Here is a 22057-nt window from a genome sequence, read left to right on the forward strand (position 1 = left end):
CGGGCTTGCAGTACTCTTTTTTTTCTTTTCTCTTTTGCATTTAGCCACAGCTCTCTGTGTGCTGTGATCTCACAGGAACACAGAAAAGGTTAAAAATGAGGTATTGGACACAATAGAGTTCCCTAGGGAGGATCTCTGCTGCCTTTTTAAAAAAGTTTCCAGTGCTTATAGCAATTCTGAAATCTCAAAAGTCTGGGCATAACTCTTTCCCATGACTTGCAAAGAATGAATTATGCAACAGCAACAACAAAATAGCTCAACTTTTATTTGACCAGGCTGAGGAATTCAGTCTTGCTTTCTGCAGAATCATTAGGCTCAAAATGTTGGATTTAAGTACACTTTAAGTACAGTGTACTCAGCCTTGCTTGGGCTACAACATGAGAGAGACCAGAGTTCAAATCCCCCCCCCAGTCACTCACTCTCAACCCAGCCTACCTCACAGGGCTGTTCTGAGGATAAAATGGTGGGGAGGAAAACTATGTACCCCAACTTGAGCTCCTTGGAGGAAAGGTGGAATATAAATGTAAGTAATTAAGTAAATGAATAAATACATAAATGCTGATCTTTTTAATGGTAGCTGGGGGGTTTTGTAGGGTCCTTTCTTTCATTCAAAAATACATCTCTTGGATATCTGCACCCTGCACCCTCCCTGGGTGCCCATGTTTCATTCAAAGCCCAGTGTAAACCTCCTCCCTTGGGGGTTTTTCAGATCAGGACGCATGGGCAGCCATGGAGGCTTCAGAGCACTGGAGAAATGTTTCCTGGGAATAAAAGACATACCGCCCTTGGCCACCTTGTTCGAAACCCACCAAAACCCCCAAGGAGTTCTCAAGAGTCTCGAGGATGGGGCATAACAATGGAAACCTCTTTCACAGGGAATCAAAACCCCTTGAGAAACAGAAGGGTTGATTTTTGGCCTAGGCGCTACCCAGAGATGTCATTTCCCCCAAACCAGTGACTCTTACCTTGCCCCCGCCTTGCTTCTCTCCTTGCAGGTGAGAAGCCCTTTGAGTGCAAGCTCTGCCACCAGCGGTCCCGAGACTACTCTGCCATGATCAAGCACCTCAGGACCCACAACGGAGCCTCCCCGTATCAGTGCACAATCTGCCTGGAGTACTGCCCGAGTCTTTCTGCCATGCAGAAGCACATGAAAGGCCACAAGCCGGAAGAGATCCCCACCGACTGGAGGATAGAGAAGACCTATCTGTACCTTTGCTATGTCTAACAGGACAAGAGGAGGGATGGAGGGATGAAGCTGGGAAGGACTGGGCAAAACCAACCACCCCCCTAAGTGGTCTCTCGTCTCCCTTCTCTCCTTTTCCCTTCTTTTTCTCTCCCCAATCCCACCCCCCACCCCACCCGGTTCTGCTTCTGTCCAACTAGGATCTCCTTCCCAGCTCATGAGGGTCCTTGTTGCAATCGCAGCGGGAGTAAGAGAAGGAGGAGTGAAACTCTTAGGAGTTCCCTGGCCAAAACCCACAATAGGCTAACAACAACAGCAACAAAAAGCCCACCCCTCTCTCAGCCCAGCCCTAGCCATGTCTTCAGTTGCCTCATGTGTGTCTCTGTCTCTCCATGCACATAAAGGGCCTTAGGAGGGGTTTGGTGCAGCCTCTTCTACTCCTTAGTGGGGCTGTTGCATTTTGCCAAGGCCTCATTCATGTTGTAAACTGAAACCAAGTCCTCACTCCTGCGTTGCCGTCATGATTTCCCCCAAGGAACCTTGGGAACTGCAGTCTTACGAGGCCTCTGAGGATTCTCTCTTAGGTATATTGTGACCTCGTTTAGATGCAGATCCCTAGCACCCCCACAATCCTTGGGGAGAAGGACACCAGTCGGGACAGGCTTCAGTTTACAGTGTCAACATTCCCTGGAAGCTGCTCTTCACCTGCTTTCCCCATCCCATCTCTTTGGCAGGTGGCTCGACCTCCCAGTCTATTCTCTTGGGGCAAGAGTGTTTCCAGAGGTTGAGGGGGCACCAATGAAGTGGTGTGGGGTTGGAGAGGTGTGCCACAGAAGGTGCTGGGGTGAAAGTTTCAGGTGGTGTGTGGAGCATTGTGCCCTGCTTTCCTCAGTCTTGAGGGTCTTGCGGGGCAGAAGGGGTGGGAGTGCTGAGTGTTTGTGTCTGGCCTTAGCCAAGAGGGAGGGTGGGACTGTTCTTTCTTTGCTCCCCAGAGTGGGGAGTGGGTAGGGCAATGGAAGTGCTGAGGTGCCTGCATATCACATTGTCACTATTTCCGCTATAGACACCCCTCCCTGTGCTTCCATTTTGGCCCTATCGTTTGCATCATGGCTGTGCTCCTGAGGCAAAATCCAGATTTTCCCACAGAGCATGACCAAGGTCAAGTTGAGTTTACAAGAGCACACAACTCACCTGTAGACCATACCTTCTAGGTCACAATGCTTTCTCCTGACCAAAGACCATTCTATGCATTCTTTTAAATTTTATTTAATGTTTTCTTTTGAGTGGGAGTGGGAGAGGGGTTCGGGTGAGAGAAACCAGTTAGGGACAGCATAACTTTGCACATTTCTTAATATGAGTGGTCAGCCTTCTTGGAGGAGCTGGGGTTTGGGGAGGACAGTTACGTTTCAGCTCCTTTCAGAAGAGGCTGGCGGGAGTTGCAATGGCTTCCAGGAACAAGCACTCTGATCTGATGATCTGATGACCCTGGAATTTAGGAGAGGGGTTTGTTGTACACAGAATTTCCCCATTTACTTCCATGAAGGGGCAAGGTCTATGCACACATTCCTTTGTGAACATGGAACCTGCCCCATCATTGAACTAAAAGATGAAGCAGACATTTGCATTATTGGTGGGCACGAGGAAGCCTAGGGCCGTAGTAGCTATCCAGCCATAATACCAATTCTGAGCAATGGGGCATTCTGCATTTGCAGAGTCTTACCTTCCATAGCCAATAATAGTGCCCAGTTGCCATGCATAGTTTACTGAATTGGGATTGCGATTTACTGCAATGTGCAAGGGGACTTCATGGGCTCATGTGCATGAGTCACCCCTCTTAGGGCTGAATGGGCATCAAAGGCACATGCTTCCCCAACCCACCAGTGCCAGCCTTCATACTATCTGCACAAAAGTTGGGGAGGAACTGCTGGCCCAGCTAGGAAAGTGCAGTCAGCCTAGAGCAACCACGGAGGCACTTTGCATTCTTACTACAGTAGGTCAACAGAGAGATAACCCATCCTCAGTGGCATAGCATGGAGGGGCAGGGGGCCGTGGCCACAGGTGCAAATTTATGAGGAGGCGCAACCAGGTTCCCCCACAACAGGCTCCTTCATAGAAGCTGGAGCTGCAGGGAGACAATCCATTCCCAGGTCAGGCCTTTGGGGCTGGGGCAGTGCCGGTGCCTTCTTCACCTCTTGGCCAGCAAAGGGATGCCCAGGAGCACCCCGCCCCTGGCCCAACCAAGAGGGAAAGAGTGGAGGGCAGTGGTGCTACCCATCGAGGAGGGAAGGAGGAAGAGAAAGGCAGGAAAGCACTCATGGAGCCACGTGTATGGTCCACAATGCCTTGCTGCAAGGGCAGGAGAGTGAGGAGACACAGCTTCGTGTTTCTCTGCCTTATCCCTGCTCCAAGGTTGGAGCTAGTTTTCAAGGAGAGACTCCCTTGATTAGATGCTGGACGGTGAAGGGACTGACCGCTGCCCAGTCCACTAGGGGAGTGCAACACTACCTTATCCTGCCCTGGGCACCGGCAACCCATGCTATGCCCTTGCCTATCCTTGTGTAGGTTAGGCCAAAGGGTGAAAGGGACAGATTGAGCCTCTATCTCTTGTGGAATTTGGGAGGAAAACGTTGACTGTAAGCAGTGTGTGTGTGTGTGTGTGTTCTGGTAGGGTTCAACCCCTCTTCCTGAAACCCCCCAGTGAGGACTTTGCTTGGAGTTACATTAGCTGGGGTGGGCCAGCTGGTTGTCATCCATGGGAAGGACTTGTCCTATGAGTTGCCTGCCACCTTCTTAGAGCAGGGAGCGGGGAGCCTACAGCTTTCCAGATGTTGCTGGACTACAGCTCCCAGAAGCCAGCATGGCCAATTGCAAAGGATGATGGTTATTGTAGTTCAGCAATATCTGAAAGCTTGACTTGGGGTGCTGCGCCCCTCCCTCTTTTCCAACTTGCTTAGCTCTCCTGCATCTCATACCTCCTGCTACAATCCGGGCAACGATCTTGAATTGTTCCTTGTCCCTCTTGACAAGGTGCCCTAAGTACAAGTGAGGAACACTTCCTTCTTCTGTCCACCCCCCACCCAGGTGATGGCTTTTGAAACATGCCCGCCCCCACCCCCACCCCCCACCCCCAATCCTCCTGCCCAGTCCTCTGTCTCTGAAGGAGTCGAATGGGAAAGGGTTGTTGTTTTTGCTTTCCTTTGTCTTTGCTTTCTTAATTTTATGTTACGTTTAATGATTTCTGCATTTAGCACATTGTACTTGAAATTACCTCAGTTTCTTGTGACCTCATGAGCTTGTTTGCATTGGCTTTTTTTGCGGGGAAGGGGGGAGAGAAGTGTTTTAGGTTGATTGCTGAAAGGGCTGCATCACGGCGCCTGCGGAGAGAGTATTTGCGTGATGCGCCAAAGTGCCACAGCACAGCCACAAAAGCGCCGTGGCAGTCGGTTCCCACGTCAGCCTTATTTTTATTTTATCATGTATTATTATTACCAAAATTGGTGTTTTGTTTTAATGGCCCACCTGATGGAAAGTGGGTTGTATTATCTTGAAAGCTACCTCTTTTAAATTGGGGAGGGGGGTTGGTGAGAGGGTTTTTTTCGCAGTAACGGAAGCACATTTTTGCAATATTTGTGTGTTTTTTTGTTAAGTTTTTTTTCTTTTCGCTTTGTGATGTTCATTTCAATTTTCATCTCATGCTTTATATTTTGCCAGTGTAAATTTTATTCTGTAATTTAGCTTCATTTTATATATGGGGGGAAAGAAAGTTTTTAGGGGAGCCTTGCATAGATGGAAGAAAAGGGAATTTTAACGGAGTGTCTCTGTACTGCTGTCCACCACCACCACCACCCGCCCCTCTGATCTTGTCTCAACTGTTGGTTAAATACTGAAGGCCTTAATCTGGGGTGGGGGGGAGGGGAGGAGGGAGGGGGAGGAGGAATAAGAGGAGAGAGAATATGCGTCATTGTAACAGTTGAGAGAGCTTTGACAGTTTAGTGAAAAAGTTAGCGATTTGGTAAAGGAAGAAAAACAAACAGTTAAACTTGAATATGTGAATAGCTAAGTAGAGTTTCGTTTATAATGTGAAAAAAATGACGTCATTTAAGGCAGACCCTTTAAAGAGAAATATGCAGTAAACGTACCAATGTCACATTTTGCCAGAGATGGCCATAAGGTTGTGTCTATGTGCTCCCAACATTATTGGGCTATTGATGGTGTTGTTGTTGTTTTCTTTATTAAAAAAAAGGGGGGTTGCTCATTTGAGGAGCCTTTGCCCTTCCGCCCCACCCGCCCACCAAGCTGAAAGTGTTGGACTGATGACATTATTTGCAGAGTGTAATATTTTTGTAACATTTGTTAGTCCCTGTGTCAGGATGATGTTCTCTCTCCGCCCCCGCTCCTTTTGTAATGTGAACAGGAATCTGTATGCCTGCCTGTGTGTGTGTGTGTGTGTGTGTGTTTGTGTGTGTGTGTGAGCCCTAGTATTAAATAATAGCAGTATTGTTGTAATCTAGCATCACATAGGATGGTACTAAATCAGGGTGAAATCGCAGCTTCCTAAGCGCACTTTGGGAAATGCATTTAACCTCCTGGTCAACCTCTGTGTGGGCCTTTCCTGCATCCAGAAATGTGGCCTTGAGGTAGGCAGGGGCGATACTTGCAGTTTCCGATGGAGGCATCCTTACCGGAAATGCACGTTTTCACTGCAACTCCGCTTCCCGCTTCTGCAGGAAGATGCCATTTTCCTCTAAATATTTTGGTTGTTTGCAAGGAGCGAAGTTGTTTTTGATCAGTGAACACAACACAATCCAGAAAATTGCCAGGTTGGGGGGATGGGGAAGCATGTTGTTGACTTGATCTAAAAGTTAGGATCGACAAACCAGATCTGAATTTAGAAGGGAAAGGGATTCCCCAACATTAAAGCACCAGCAGTTTTTGCAAGGTGCTATGTAGAGTGGCCTGTTCGCTGTGTTCCATTTGCCACGCGAATAACCCCCCACTTAAACTGCCATTTTTAGCACACTTTATGGTACTCTGGGTTACAAATGCCTTACACAATTTTCCTTCAAACTTTGCCCACCCGCTGTATGGAAATTCACAATTCTGGCTGTCCTGCGTAACACTTTTATTTTTTGCAACCATATTGCTTTGGGAATAAACTTCAAAAAAACAAAAACAAAAAAACAGAAAGCATTTTCAGATGCATTGTATACATACATGTGCGAGTGTGCATTTTCTGCATGTCTGTGTGAGAAAGAAAAAAAATAACTTTTTTTTCTTTTGTATTGTTTTTGCTGCTTTGTGGCGGAGGGAGCAAGACAGGCACTGATTTAGTACGATCCTTGACACAACTTTGGGAAGATGGCTTGTTTTATCTTTGTGCCTGGTTTTTTAAAAAAAGGATAGGTTTTTTTCACATTTAAAAGAGTGGGAAATTGCTGCAATGCCTGTTCAGTTGTTTGGTACCCTGGGGAAATGGGTTGGACTTTGTTGCAAAAGGGATGTCATGGTATGCTCTACCGTCCTTTATTTTAGAAAAAAAATTTCTCATATGCCCCTCCTCTCCTCCCCCCACTTCCAAGCTTCTGGCTTCCAGTAGGATTCAGCGCTTAAAAAAACCCTGAAGTTACTTCTTGTTCCAGAATGCCACCATGGTAAATAACCTGCTCAGTTGTACTAATAGAGGCAACAACCTGTCAGCCCCCTTTCCCATTAGTGTTCACTCCAATGGTTCTACAAGTCTTCTGCCACACCCACCCACCAGCCCCTTCTCCCCGAAAGCTTGCTCTTCTGTTGCAGAGTGAGGTTCTCTCACTCAGCCGCCCGCCATTGGAGAGCCAGTGTGGTGTAGTGGTTAAGAGCAGTAGTCTCCTAATCTGGTGAACCGGGTTCGCGTCTCCGCTCCTCCACATGCAGCTGCTGGGTGACCTTGGGCTAGTCACACTTCTCTGAAGTCTCTCAGCCCCACTGACCTCACAGAGTGTTTGTTGTCAGGGAGGAAGGGAAAGGAGAATGTTAGCCGCTTTGAGACTCCTTCGGGTAGTGATAAAGCGGGATATCAAATCCAAACTCTTCTTCTTCATTGTGAGCTGTAGGGTGGGGATAGAGAGAGAATCCAAGGGCTCATCCATGCTGCCATTCAGTGTGGACAGGAAGCGAATCATGTGCTTCCATTCCTTCTCTTTTGCCTCATATGATGTTCTCCTCCAAATTGCTGCCTTCTCACGTTCTCCCCTCCCTCGATCTGGATTTTCCCACACAACAACAGGAGATAGGTATAAGAGAATCTTGACCGAGGGAGAGCCAAGTGTTGGAAGGTAGTGATTTGGAGGAGAGCGTCACATGGGCAACAGATAATTAATGGAGGCAGAGGAAGCTTACCGTCCATATTAAACAAGAGTTTGAATGAGTCTCCTGATCTTTCCTGGGCCTGGAGAACTTCCTCAGCCACATTTGCTCCCCCTGCTGCCATGACATCCCTGGGCACCCTAGGGCGCCAATATCTGGGCGTGTGTCTTGGTGTTTGTTTTACATAGTGTTAAAAGTATGCATGATCTTTTGAGGCTAAGAAGCCATGCTATGTCTCCATGACGTTTTATGTTCATAAAATATATATAAATATAAATATATATTATAGCACTGAGGACCAATTGTTGTCCTTCTGGACCAAGCAAATTTAAAGCTTATTATTGATTTTTGTTTGTTTGTTTTTGTTTTGTTTTTTTGCTTGTCTCTTAACGTTGTGACAGCACAAGTGCCAGTTTGATTGCTTCGTATTAAAAAAAGAAAAAGAAATAGTGTTTTTAATTGCTGTCCTGGCTCCGTCTACCTCAGCACCTCCTGTTAGCCTAACTTTAGAAGGTGCCCATTTGTTTTTGTTTTGTTTTTGTTTTTTTATTGTTGTTGCTGTTGTTATGTTTCGATTTGGGGTTTCCCACCCCCACCCCTTCCTTCATTGTGTATTTTTTCCCCTCTGTACAAAATATTCTTCCATTTGTTCCTTTGCAGTGCTGCTTGTGAGTCTTGTTATGTGTTCCTCTAGAGTCACAGACGCATTTAGCTTAAAGATAACTCACACACACACACACACACACACACCATAAATCAGATTCCCTCCCCCACCCTGATTAAAAAGTTGTGATGTCCCTCCCCCACCTACTAGATGCCGCTGTCTGCCTCTGCATCTGTCCTTCTGTGTTGGGTGCAGGTGTGGTCCTTTGTAAAATCTTCAGTGTTTCTGGCGAGGAAAAAAAAAATTAAGAAAAGGTTTAAAAAAAATTAAAGAATTTACTGCTGCAGGTTTTTTTCTCTCTCCATTTGTCACTAAGTGAAGTTTGTGCCTTCTATAGCAAAGAGAATATTTTTTACATCCTACTAACAGTAGATTTTTTTGTAGTGGACATTTTTTGTATTTTTATTTATAAGTCTCATAAGGAAAATAGCAATGTTCAGTTGTATACCTTGAATCTGCAGTTAGGAAAAAAAAAACCAATAAAGTTAATTCAGTCGTTGATACCTGTTGCCTCAGTGTTTCCTTTGGCTCCCTGCATTTTTATTTTTATTTTGCTGCTGCTGGGGTGGCAGGTTTGGTTACATGTGATGAACTAACTTGCCTCATTCCAAATGTCCTCTCCCACCCCACCCACTCCGGCAATGCCTTCAAATAATAGAATTGTAGAGTTGGAAAGATTCCCCCAAGAGTCATCTAGTCCCACCCCCTGCAATCACAACTAAAGCATCCATGATGGATGGCATCCCACCTCTGTTAAAAAAAAAAAACTTCTAATAAAGTCCACCACTCTCCAATGGAGTCCATATGAACCTACCTGGACCCTGAGATCATCTCCTGAGGCCCTCCTTCATGTGCCTCCTCCTCGAGAGGTCCAGAGGGTGGCAACACAAGAACGGGCCTTCTCTGCAGTGGCTCCCCATCTATGGAATGCTCTCCCCAGGGAAGTTCGCCTGGCGCCTTCATTATACACCTCTAGGCGCCAGACAAAAACGTTCCTTTTTAATAAGGCTTTTGGTTGATCCGATTTACAACCTTTGCCCTTTTAAAATGGGGTTGGGGGCTATTGGGTTGTTGTTTTTATTTTTATTAGGCATTTTGTAGTTTTATAGCTTGATTTTATTCTGTGAACCACCCTGAGACCCTCGGGTACAGGGCGGTATATAAATTCTAATTCTAATTCTAATTATTATTCCAATGTCAAACAGCTCTTGTTGTCAAAAGGTTCTTCCTGGTGTTCATTTGGAATCCCATTTCTTGTAATTTGCATCTATTCATTCTGGTCCTACCCTCTGTAGTAGCAGAAAACAAGCTTGCACCATCATCCATGTAACAGCCCTTCAGATGTTTGAAGATGGCTCTCATATCACCTCTCAGTCTACAAGCTAAACATTCCCAACTCCCTTAACTACTCCTCATAATAAGGCTTGGTAGTGGGGCAATGGGGTAAACAGGTGGGTCCAGGTTGGAATGTGCAACATTAATTCGACTCCAAAGCACCCTGGTGCATGGATTCCAAAATGGTGGTCCATGCTTTGTTCACGTGGTCCACAGCATGTCCATGTTAAATATACTGAATTTGTTACTGAGAGCCAGTGTGGTGTAGTGATTAAGAGCGGTAGACTTGTAATCTGGGGAACCGGGTTCGCGTCCCCACTCCTCCACATGCAGCTGCTGGGTGATCTTGGGCTAGTCACACTTCTCTGAAGTCTCTCAGCCCCACTCACCTCACAGAGTGTTTGTTGTGGGGGAGGAAGGGAAAGGCCGCTTTGAGACTCCTTTGGGTAGTGAAAAGTGGGATATCAAATCCAAACTCTTCTTTATTGTTTCCTTTGTTTCTTATGTTGTCCTTTATTGTACAGTACAGTTTGACATCTATGGAATGTGAATGGTAATATAATGAAATACAACGTAAGAAATAAAAGAAGCAATAAAAATACAAGTAAGCATCTAGCACAGAACATTATAATTGCTACATAGGCAAAAAAAAAGTATCATTCAGTGATTTGTCATTTTCAATTGGTCTTTAGGAAAGCAAAGTTTGGGAACCACCAAACCTTGGAGCAGAAGTGCAATCGTCTGTAGGAATGAGGATCTCCTGGGTAAGGGATGGGAGCTCCATGCAGCCATAGCTAGTGGGGGGATTATCAACACATACTGGTAAATGTTAATAATCTCCAGTTTCTACAATTGACAGTAATATGCATTTTTTAAGATTCTGAACAGGCTTCCTTTTTAATTTTTGAAATGCATCCCCTAATATGAGAGAGTGTTTAGACATTCTCCAAAATGACTTCCCCAGCGATGTCATAATGATGGATTAAACGGTTTTACTGGTGTTGGTATTGCATTAAAGTCAGCAGAAAAACATCTGGGCCAATTGGGGGAGCCCCCTTTCAGTGCACTCCACCTTGTAAGGTGCCAAAGTGTTCAAAGGAGAGCATCTAGCACCTTTTCACCAATGCTCTGGAAGGCAGAACAAAGACGGTATTTGAAAATGGGAGACTGGGGGCTCACCAGGTAGGCAAATGGAAAGTCCCTTATGCTCTCCAGAGCAGCCAATATGGTCCTGTGATTTAAGTGTCACCTTTTATTCCTTTATTAAGACACTCATATGCTGCCCGTAGTCAACAGGGCAGTTTACAACATAATAAACAATGTTGATAATACAGGTAATATCCATAAAATGCAACCGTAATGTCCAATACAATTTGGTCCTCCTCTCTCCGGCTGCTATCCTATCTGTGCTTACTTGGGTCCATGTCCTACTAAACTCAGTTGAGGCTTGTTGTTGCTTAGTCATTTAGTCATGTCTGACTCTTCGTGACCCCATGGACCAGAGCACACCAGGCACTCCTGTTTTCCACTGCCTCCCACAGTTTGGTCAGACTCATGTTGGTAGCTTCGAGAACACTATCCAACCATCTCGTCCTCTGTCGTCCCCTTCTCCTTGTGCCCTCCATCTTTCCCAACATCAGGGTCTTTTCCAGGGAGTCTTCTCTTCTCATGAGGTGGCCAAAGTATTGGAGCCTAAGCTTCAGGATCAGTCCTTCAATAAGTTAAGGCTTATTGAACAGAATACAGCAGACCTTTTGTGAAATCTGAAAGCCACACATTGTGACTCCTCACAGTTGCATCCCTATCTGGGCTGCCCCTGTAGCTTTCTAAAAAAAACAGTAACTGCTCTGCCCAACCATATGAGCAGTGGACTTACTTCTAAATAAACATACATAGGACCCCACGAATATCTGCACAACCCTTCATCGTGCCTCGTGTGCTGGAGAACCTCCTTTGCTTTCTCCAGATGTCACTTTCTTTGCAAAACGAATGTCATAAACAAACAGGTCCAAATAGCTAAACAAAGTTCAGGATTCCTGTGGGTTTGCTCTTCTCTTTCTCCACAGCCCCATGGCCCCCGGCCAAACTTGCATCTGTGTTGCCAGCTCCCTGCTTGAATGTCTCTCGCCCGACCTTACTTTAGGGCATCATCTTGAGAACAACATTTAATTGCAGTTTTCTGCTGTCGAACATCAAAAGGTAGGGGCTTAGGCTAAGGAGCAGGGAGGAGGGTCACGTGTCCTTGGCTGTGGGGGGAGAAGACCTGAGTGAATAGAGCCTGAGGTTGAATAGACATTGTGTGGCAGGGGGGCTTTCCCCCCCCTTCTGTGCTCTTTGACCCAGATATGATCTAATGGATAGAAAGGGGACCCTGACAATGTGAGCCAGGAGAAGCTTTGTGGCAGCTTAAAACCCTATATTTATAGATAGGCTCAGCTGCCCCACAGCTCTGGAGGGGCAACTCAGCGACAGAAGGAAAAATGAGCTGGACTGGGCATTTCGGGTGGCCAGATCACCCTGTCACAAAATGAGGAAGGCTGTTGAGCTGTGGCCTTCTGTAGTCAGGGGTGTCCCACAAGATTCCCCGCAAGGAGTTCTCTGGGAGCAGATGAAGTCCAAAGATCTGCCTTTTTGTCCAGATGAAAGAACCACTGGCAACACACTTTCTGTAACTGCTAATGTTGTAACACGTGGCTTTTATTCTTGGATTGTTTAAAACTTTCTGTGTGATGGTTCCATGCATTTTGCTCATCACTTTGAGCAATTTTGGATTATTTTTTTCTTTGAAAGCCAATCCATCCACGAAAAGGAACAGCGTTTTCTCCAAACATGTGATTAGAGGAGGATAGTTCTATCTGGGGTTTATTTGGTGAAAAGCAAAGCAAAGATGTGCCCTAATTACTCCCATGAGAACTCCCCCCCCCCTCTCAGCTTGGCAGAATCATTGCTTGGAGAGCTGCCCTGGCAAGCACCTCAAGAGCACTTCAAGTTTTCAGCAAGAAGACCTTTCTCCCCCTGCCCATTTGCAGCAAAAATGTTGCTGGCCCCCAGAAGCCCTTTCCCATTTCTTTGAAATTATCTTGGCTGCTTTTCACCCAAGCGGGCACTTCCAAAATCACGTCCGAAAGAAAAATCCTTCGGGCAGCATGGAGTGGCAAGTCTAGATTTGGTGTGCGGTAGCAAGCAATGGGGTTGACTCCAATGATGCCCTTGGTGAGGCTGAGGGCTACTGGAGAAGGGAAAGGACCATTGCTCAGTGGCAGTGTGCCCTGCCCGAAACCCTGGAGAGTTTCTGCCAGTCAGTGTCAGCAATACTGCGCCAGATGGATCCATCATCTGACTCAATATACCTGAAATGGTCAGGCGGCATTGCAGCATGGCCACAGGCCGGGTTAGAGATCCAGCAGCCAGCTGGGGAGGACTGCAGGCCTGCCTGTAGATTGGCCTTTGGCTGGCAGGCCTAGGCCTGGAGATTCCCCAACCAGTCAATGGGCCTTGCTTGGGTCATGTTATGACCAAATAGGTCCATTCAAACCATATCATTCATTACAGTCTGCCCCCTGGGGGATAAACTGAGGTGAGCCCAGCGCTCCTCATTTGGCAGAGGTGACTTGAAAACTGCCTCAGGCTCATCGTTTCATTAGCGGTGCTAGGAGCATTTCACGGGCAATATGTGTGCTTCATTTGAATGCTCCCCTCAGCTTGAGTTTCTCTATCCTGGATGTACAAGCTTGGCTGCTGCCCACCTCAAAGACGCTTCTAGACCCCTGTTTGAACTTCTATGGCACATCATACATTCCCAGGCATTAAAAATGTGGGGGGGGGTTGGGGGGGAGCTCAGTCACATAATGTTGGCAAACATGGCACCCATGACAGTTTCGCTCAGGATGATGAGAGGCAAAGGTGCCCGGAATGGTGTGAAATGCTTAAGCAAGGAGTGCGGGATTTCATGCTTCAAAATCAGCCACATTTATTTAGCCGAGGAATTCTGGAAGAAGAGCTCTTTTGGATTCAAGGGGTGGGGGCGGTGGTCCACTAGGCCTGCTCTGGCCCTGCACGCGCCTCTGCCTGGTGTCTTTCACCGGCTCTTCCCCCAGCGTATTTTTATACTCCCCGGGGAGCTGAGCAAGTCTGCCTCAATGAAAGTGAACTCGTTCATTTAAACCTGACTATAGGCTGCTCCGGCCCCCTGCTGGGTTAATTATCCTGTAGTTCTAAACTGATTGCTGTACCCTAAGCTTAAAGCCCTCCTTTATTTATTTACTGACTACATTAACTGCAGTGCTTGCACTCCTTTTATTTAGATGCAAACTGTACAACCCTTTGCTGTGGCTCGTATGCCTTTCATGCCAACATGCGGGACCCGGCTTGCCTGACTCAAAAGGAAACAGCTGCTGGGGTCCTACGAGGTGGCTCCCATTCATCTCAACTGGGGTGTGCACAGGAGAGCATCCCGGCAGATCGCGTCCTGTTTGGTGCTAAAATGTCCTGCGCCAGCCTTGGGCATGCAGAAAGCAGCTGGAACCCACTTTAAGAGCTGCTGCTTTGTACAGCATCAATCAGGGTGTATGGGGTGTTAAGGGAGGGCTAGTACCTCTGGTGGGAAAACATCAGGCTCCTTTGGGGTCATTTGTCCACCTTTGGTCCCCAGCCTGCACTCAAGTCTTACCTGAGGCTCCGAGAAGCTGTCAATGTGCAACAGCAGCCACACTCCAGAAACAGCTTCAACTGGACGGCTAAACCAGGTGAAGGTAGCCAATGGCTCTAAAACCCTCCATGAGTTAGGGACTTCCACTGCATGCAAAGACAGGATCTGGAAGATCGAGTGGACGTGACCAGTAATGAGTCCAATGGTCCAGATGGTGGTTTCTGCATGTGCTGTAGAGGGAAGGGTGGGGCAAATGGGGCTCGTCAATCTGAAAATGTAGCCCATCTAGGAGAAGAAAAACTCTGGTGCTAAACCTCTGCTGCCTTGTGGGATATCTTCGAGAGAGAGAAAAGGCTAAGGAGTTAACCCAACACAAATCCAGTGTGAGTCCCTAAGGTAGTTGGGTGAGATATTATATGCCTTCTTCTGGCAACTCCTGCAGCCCAGCTGGTGCCAAACATATTGCTCTGCTTTCCTTTGGACCACATCAGTGAGGTCGAGAGGGGTTTTTTGTCATCTGGGCAGCCCAGGACCTTCACACACACTTCCCAGGCTTGCGCCCCAAGGAGGTCGCTTCAGTTCTGTTAACGCAGAGGTTTGACTTCACCTCCGAAAGCGCTCTCCCTCATCTCTCAAGAAAGACAGGTGCCAACAACAGAAGCAATCTTTGGATGAGAGAAGGGGGCAGCCTCCTTTGATGGTGGTGCTAGGGCAATGCCTGGAACGGGTGGAGCCTTTGGGTACCAGCCAATGTAGCGTGCAGGTGGGGGCCGAGGGGTGGGGTTGCCAATCAGGGCTGCATACACCCATAAAAATTAAAATGCAGTTAAACGTTAATTATGTGGGATCTACAGGGGTAATTAGTGTCGCTTAATATAAAGTGTTGTTTACCCTTTAAATTATTGATGAGCTATATAGACATGATCAGTGGCTGTGCGCAGTCAAAATGGCTCCTGGCTTGGAAACAACGGAGAGCCTTGTTGCTGCGTCCAGGCCCATGCAGCCAAACATGCCTTACAGAAGTATCATTTGATTGTGGGAAGGATCTCAGTAGCCTTGCCCGCCTTTCATTTAAATTTTCTAGAAGAAGAAACACACACACACACACACACACACACACACACGCTCCTAACTTGCCATCATACTGCTTCCTTGCTGAGAACCACAGGTCTTCTCTGGTTTACATCTTAAGCCTACAACTGCAATACAGAAACTTACCAGGAAGTAAGCTCCATCCTATATATTTAGGATCTGTTTCAGAGTATTATTTTTGTGTGTGTGTGTGAAAATTTCCAGCCAAATATTTGGCAAAGCTAGAAGAAGCACAGTGTGTTTAGAGTGGGGTTTTTGACTTTAGGGTCCTCAAGGTTCAGAATACCAACACTCGAGTCATTTTTCTCGTTGATTTTGCTGCAGTCACCTTACCCCTCCCAAATGGAGCTAAGCTCCATTTCAAGCTTCTGATCAATCATCTGTCAGATGTGGAAGCCCTCTTCTCAGATCTTGGCATCGTATGACGGTATTTACTGAAGTAGTATTACTTCACAATATCATTGCAGCCTCCTGGGCTAGAGAATGAGAGCACAGAAGCCCAAGTGACAACAACTGACTATGCCCTGGTATAGATTCTGCTAATAACCAGTCCCACCATGCCTAAAAAATAACATCCCAAAATGCCACTTGTGGATTTTGCTCAACAAGCTCCTCAGCTGGCTTCCTTTGCAGGCCCCTCAGATCAAAAGCTGCCTCTAGCTGCCATCCCGATTCTTCCCACTCTGCTCTGTGGGGTATGATAGGGGTGAGGTCCCAGAGAGATGTGAACACCTGCTGTGGAAGATCTATACCCCTTCTCTGTTTGGAAGCTTGTGTACAGTGGAATCACTGGGATAGGCTGCCATCGTGTGGACAGACCACAAAATGCTCATGCCTTGCTGAAGGCGCCAGTTGACACATCATGTTACAAGCCACTCTCTTCTCAAGGAAGGTATTTGTCACATCTGTCAAAATCCTCCTGTTCAGGATGCAACCCTGGCAGCCTCCTGAAACACAGTTGCACGGAGAACGTAAGGCATAATCTGGTTTGTTTGTTGCCACCTCGATCAGTGGTTTGTCCGGATGCAACTGCACAGTTGCAAATTCGGGGCTCGGTGCTAGATAACAGCAGCTGTGTCTGCCAACAGGCTAAATGCATTCTCCACACAAATGCACTCCCAGGAGTGGAACATCCTGCATTGGAGGATTTAAGTGTGGAGGCAGTCTGCTGGAGGGATCAGCCAGAAGGAACCAAGGAACTTTGCATCCCACCTCCAGCGGCAAAGCAGCACCATGCATTAGCCAACTCCTCACAGCTCAACCCATCCCACGGGGCTTGCAAGCAGAGGACAGGTGAGTAAGAGGTGCCATAGAAGTTAGAAGACCAGGTGGCTCAGGAAACTGACCCAAGCTGAATATTACATCTGCGGTTGTCGAGGAAGCCACCCCACTGCAGAGGAAGGCTGTTGCTCTGAAACAGGAAATAAGGCAAAAAAAAAAAGGATGGGAGGCTGGATCCGATCTCAGATCTTTTAGAGAAGAAGGCATCATCTCCAGGCTGACAGCTGGCAGAGTGAATTGTGGGAGAAGGCAAAAGAACCCTGCTATCAGCACAGGTGAAATTTGGCTTAGCAGAAAACTCTCTTCAAGACCATAGAGTCATTCAACGATATTTCATGTAGGTGCAACTGCACACCAACTAACGTTAGTGCTCCTTTCTTTCAATGTGCCCGACCTTAATGGGGCTACTGCAAAGATAAGATTCAGCACACATTTTATTTCTACATTTCAATCCCAAATTGTTCTTTTCAACATTTCCTTTGTGAAAGATTTTGAAAACTAAACTGCAATATTGCTGTAATGGATCTATGTGCCATATTCAGGGAGCCAGCGTGGTGTAGTGGTTAAGAGCAGTGGAGTCATAATCTGGTGAACCGGGTTCGCTTCCCCGCTCCTCCACATGCAGCTGCTGGGTGACCTTAGGCTAGTCACACTTCTCTGAAGTCTCTCAACCTCACCCACCTCACGGAGTGTTTGTTGTGGGGGAGGAAGGGAAAGGAGATTGTTAGCCGCTTTGAGACTCCTTAAGGGGAGTGAAAGGCAGGATATAAAGTCCAAACTCCTCCTCCTCCTCCTCCTCCTCCTCCTCCTCCTCACAGGGCTATTTTTTCAGCCAGAACTCACTAGAACACAGTTCCAGCATCTCTTGGCTAGGGAACATTGCCATTATAAGAGAACAAGGGAGGTGTTCATGGTGGGTTCCAGCACCTATTTTTCTAGAAAAATAGCACTGAGGACACCTTTTATCTGTTCTGGTGAAGGTAGGTTCAAACTATCCTCACTTCAAATTCATTTCAGTCTCAATCTTAACACTGAATCTAAATCCATTACATTTCTCCCAAAAAGCCTTTTAGGAGTCAAAGACTACTAGCCAGGCAACTCGGAGGCTATCACTAATTATCTAGCACTACTACCAAATGAATCCATTCAAATCCCTGTTAGCTACAGTAAACGTATGTCCCCAAATGCTAACCCCAAATTCAGAGCAGGACTCGGCCACAGAGTGATGTGTGCAAGAGTGAAGCAAGGCCACAGGCCCACCCAAACATACACGCAGAAAGAAATCCAGTTTTTGCTATCTTGAGTAGTAAATTTTGATAATGGCTGCAATCATTTGTCTAAAAATGTGAACAGGTTGATAAAGGATAACCTACGAAACCCAGAGAGCTGAGCTTTTTCCTAAAATGCAGAGTGGAGTAAATAGAGGAGGCCCAAAACTCAGCTTAGCTGTAGGCATTAGCCACCCAGCATACTCATTAAGGAAGAGACACTCAGGTGAGATGTGAATGGGTGTGCCCTTCATGCATTCAGGTGCCTGTGCATTCTCTACTCCAGCACTTGCTTTCTGAATGTACACACGAAACACACACACCTTGTCACGGCACCAGGAAGGCCAGATCGATGTGGCGATTGGATTTGTCTGTTGAAGCATTTGATGTTACATGAAGGCAGCTCATTCCAGCGGTTGTTAATTGCCCGTTGCAGTGATCAGGTCTGTAGCACCATCGATCTCGCTAGGATCAATGGGGCTGATTTAGTGTCTTACTAACTCTTTAGCTGGACACCTCATCAATAGCCAGCCACTTACAGATCATCAGCACATTATTGCGAACCCTGCTACCAAGATCCCACACTTGCACCATACTGGTTACCACCTGCCAGTCATGCTGATTTTTTTTTCCCTTGCAGGTGGGATGGTCAACATCACGGCCCGGTGTTCAGCAGACGTTGAAAGGACTTAAGAGTCTTCAATCTAAACTGATCCAAATACCATGTGGAATCTTGTCAGTGCTGGACGCTATCTCATCTCAAGAGGCTTCCAATTCATACCAGTCCTTCTGTAGAACATCTAGCTTATTGAGTTGAAAGTTGCATCTGGAGGTCCAACCTGTGGGGGGGGGAAACCCTTCAAACATACTAGTTCTTGATGGTCAATCTGTGCAGCCCTCAGGGTAAACCATTAACGGAGAAAAGGCCTGTTCAACTGGGGAAGCTCCCCTGCCCTTTGCTACTAGACTGCAAGGAAAACAGAGCCATGCTGGCTCAGGACCATTTCACACATTTCATGGAAACAAACCTGGGTTTGTCACTGGGTGCATGCTGGTTACAGGGATGCATGTAACTCTGGGGTACATGTTGTTTGCACATGTTAGGTGTACATATAAACCATCAGAGATGTGATGTGCTAATTAGCTGTCACAAACCTGTAGCCCAACTATCTCAACATACTGACAGTGGCTAACTGCATACCATGAAACCAATGGGATGGCTATTAATATCACCTTGTCAGAACCTCCCTTCAGTACAGAGGTTGCTAAATCTCCAAGTGGGCTGGTAGGTATTCATTTAATCTCCCATGCAGTATTTGTGCAAGTGGCTAAACAGGCATTGCATGGCAACAAGTTCCATAGGCAATATATACCATGCCTAAAAGACATACTTTGTCACCAAAAAAATGCACCCACTTCTCAGCATCTGCCTCTTGCGACTTTGATGAGAGTTTTTGGCATTTTGGACACCGCTTCTGGCAGTCCACACAAATAAAGCGTGCTTCCTTTTTCATTTGCTGCAGCTGGAGCTTTGAGCTGGTGGTGACATACAAGAAGGAGGTGACACCACAAGGCCATCCTCTGCGAAGAGGTGATAGTGAGGAACGGCTGGATGTGATCTGCATCTATTCCGCGAAACAGATGGAAGCTCCAATGCACAGGTTTATAAGCCAAAGTTCTCCAGATCCTTGCTTTGATTTTTTTTCGTAACATTTTGCAAGATGATCACTCAACCGCTTTCTATACCCTCCACCCAAATACAATTTCTGACAAGTCCTTGTCTTATATTAATAGCAGATTGACACTGCCAGCATGCAGCTCCTTTTGGATAGATGCATGGGGGGGATGTTTATGCATACACACACACACCAGCATCATGCCCAAGAAAAGTCTGGAGGGGTGGTGTGTGCTCATTATTATTCCTTGCAAAGGGATGAGTCAAGGATGGGTTCCCTTCTGCAGCAACCGAGACCCAGAGAGGTTTGAGTAGGGCACCATGAGATCTGCAATGATATTTGCCAAGTGACAGATGGACAAGAGTGTAGGTGTTGAGCCGTTATTGACACCAGCTACTGTTTGGTATTTTCAAGTCCATGTGAGCTGCTTGTTATTTTTCTGCTTTTCATTCCTTTGAGCTTTGTTGTGGACTTGCGGTGTGAAGTGCCCACGCAGCTATTGTACACACACACACACACACACACACACACACACACACACACACCGCTTAGCAACTTTGGGTGGGGTGGGGGCGCTTTTGCCTATCCTACCAGCATTTGACCACAGATTTCAGTTAAAAGGATAGAGAGACACCTTCAGGGCAACACACGGCAAAGCTTGGGGCGCTGTCCGTGGTGCTGAAAAATCCCCCTCAGAACAGTTTGCTTTGGATTTCAGACTTCATCCCAGAACGTGAATGAGCGAAGAAATTGTAAGGTGCGCTTTTTGCTCAGGTCAATGTTATGTAAGATTGTGAAAGTTTTCATGTTACACAGTTTTTCTTGGCAGGCAGAAGTGGGAGGACGCTAGTTCATAGCTATATACAGAGAGAAAGGACCAGGGAACCTAAGAAACATCCCTGCTTCATTCTATTTGTAATCAATTGTTAATTTTCATTACCTGAAATTAATATACATCAGAAGGAGGGGGCTGTGTAAAAACAGTTTTGCCTAGGATAGTGTCATAGATAAATAACTATTAAGTAGTAATACTATACTGACCTTCCACGCTGTTGTCAGGAGCCAGAGTGGGTCAGCAATAAAAAAAAAACTGGTGTCTGTGAAGTTAACTATTTATTCAAAGAAACTAAAACAGTGCAGGCCTAGTGATTGCAGCAAAAGGTCCCCACCTTCCCATCGCTCTCTAAGGCTCTTCCCCCAATTCCTTCCCTAAGGCTTTGGTGTCTTGCCTCTCGTTGCTCCACCCTCTTCATATCTCTGTGTGTTCTGGGAAACACCGGGGGGAGGGCTGGTCACAACAGGAGGGGAAGATTCCCTGGCTTCTTCAGCAGCCTGCAGCCTTCACTCAGCCTCCCCCCTTTTGCTTCTGAGTCATAACTGCACTCTGCCACAGCCTCTTTCTGTTCAATAAACCCTGTTACCTCTTCAGCTTCTGACACCTCCCTCCTTCCAGCCTGCTCCCTCTTCCCTCTCTGACCACTCATTGTCATCCCAACGCCAATCCCGTGGCTGAGCTTTCTTCTCCTGGGGGTGCCCTCCTGGGAGTGCCTCCCACCACTCATCTGCATCCAGACAGTCCAGGACATCTGGATAGATGTATCCTTGTGTGACAGAACACAACTGATAGAAAATAGTTGACTTAGGCTCCATTGAAATCAATGGGATTTAAGCTGGATGTGACTAACATGGTCTGCTAATTTCATTGAGACTTGAGGACAGCTACGAACCTCTAGGTTAGGATCAAAGTTTACGCATTCCCAGACCAACAGAAACTGACCAAGTGGAAACTGCCATCTTATCTTCTCTATACTTTCTAGTGCTCCATCATATGTGGGAGTGTTTTTGCATTTCCCCCAAGCCTGGGATGAGTGTTTTCAATGAGTGAATGAATGCTGATTAATAAAAAAAGAACCAGTCTTACCTTCTCTGGATACTTAACTGAGGGGTCTTCCATAGCCTTTCATTCCTTATCCATACCCCCACCTCTTTTCTGGCTGTAATGAGTAACTCCAGCACATTCCATTTAACTTAAGAAACACCCAGTTTATTGCACAACAAATGGATGAACCACAAGAAAAGAAGTGGCCTGCTTTACAGATGGCTTGGGTGAAAAGGTTAATGCAAGCAGCTAGTTACTGTACAGGTGGGGAGGAACGTTGTTTACAAAATGGGTGGACAGTCTGAGCATCATGCACCCTTGGCAGCAAATGTCTGAGCCATTTCAAGACGTCTGAAAAATATAGTCCCCAATAAGAATTGGGGGTGAGGGTACATGTGAGGGAGAGAAAGTGCTGGTAGAATATAGTCCTCAGCAACAACTGGCCTCAAACCCAGTAAACAGATGCAGCAGGGAGGAAAGGATTGTAGCAAAAGACTAGATGTGACCCCTGGTTTTGGTTTTCCACTGCGAAACCTTCTTTGTTTAGTATCTGGACATTAAACCTCTGCTGAAGAAATTAAGATTGCAAGATTTCTATCCATATTTGGCATATTCTCAAGATGACAGGTCTAGTTAAAGCAAAATGGCTTGGCCACCAGGATGAAGCTCATTTGCTCTGAGATGGA

At 46.5% G+C, this 22057-nt stretch overlaps 1 protein-coding gene across 2 annotated transcripts in view; it reads left to right on the plus strand.

Moving 5' to 3' along the window:
* ZBTB16 (zinc finger and BTB domain containing 16) overlaps positions 1 to 1325 on the plus strand; it is a 177570-nt gene extending 176245 nt beyond the window's left edge. For both annotated transcript variants that reach the window (XM_033171723.1, XM_033171722.1), the window contains exon 7: positions 996 to 1325. In XM_033171723.1, the coding sequence (XP_033027614.1) occupies positions 996 to 1225 (230 nt within the window). In that variant the 3' untranslated portion in view covers positions 1226 to 1325. The remainder of the gene's footprint in view (positions 1 to 995) is intronic.
* The last annotated feature ends 20732 nt before the right edge of the window (positions 1326 to 22057 follow it).

The sequence above is a fragment of the Lacerta agilis genome, chromosome 15, assembly GCF_009819535.1.
Source record: "Lacerta agilis isolate rLacAgi1 chromosome 15, rLacAgi1.pri, whole genome shotgun sequence".
Classification (NCBI taxonomy): Eukaryota; Metazoa; Chordata; class Lepidosauria; order Squamata; family Lacertidae; genus Lacerta; species Lacerta agilis.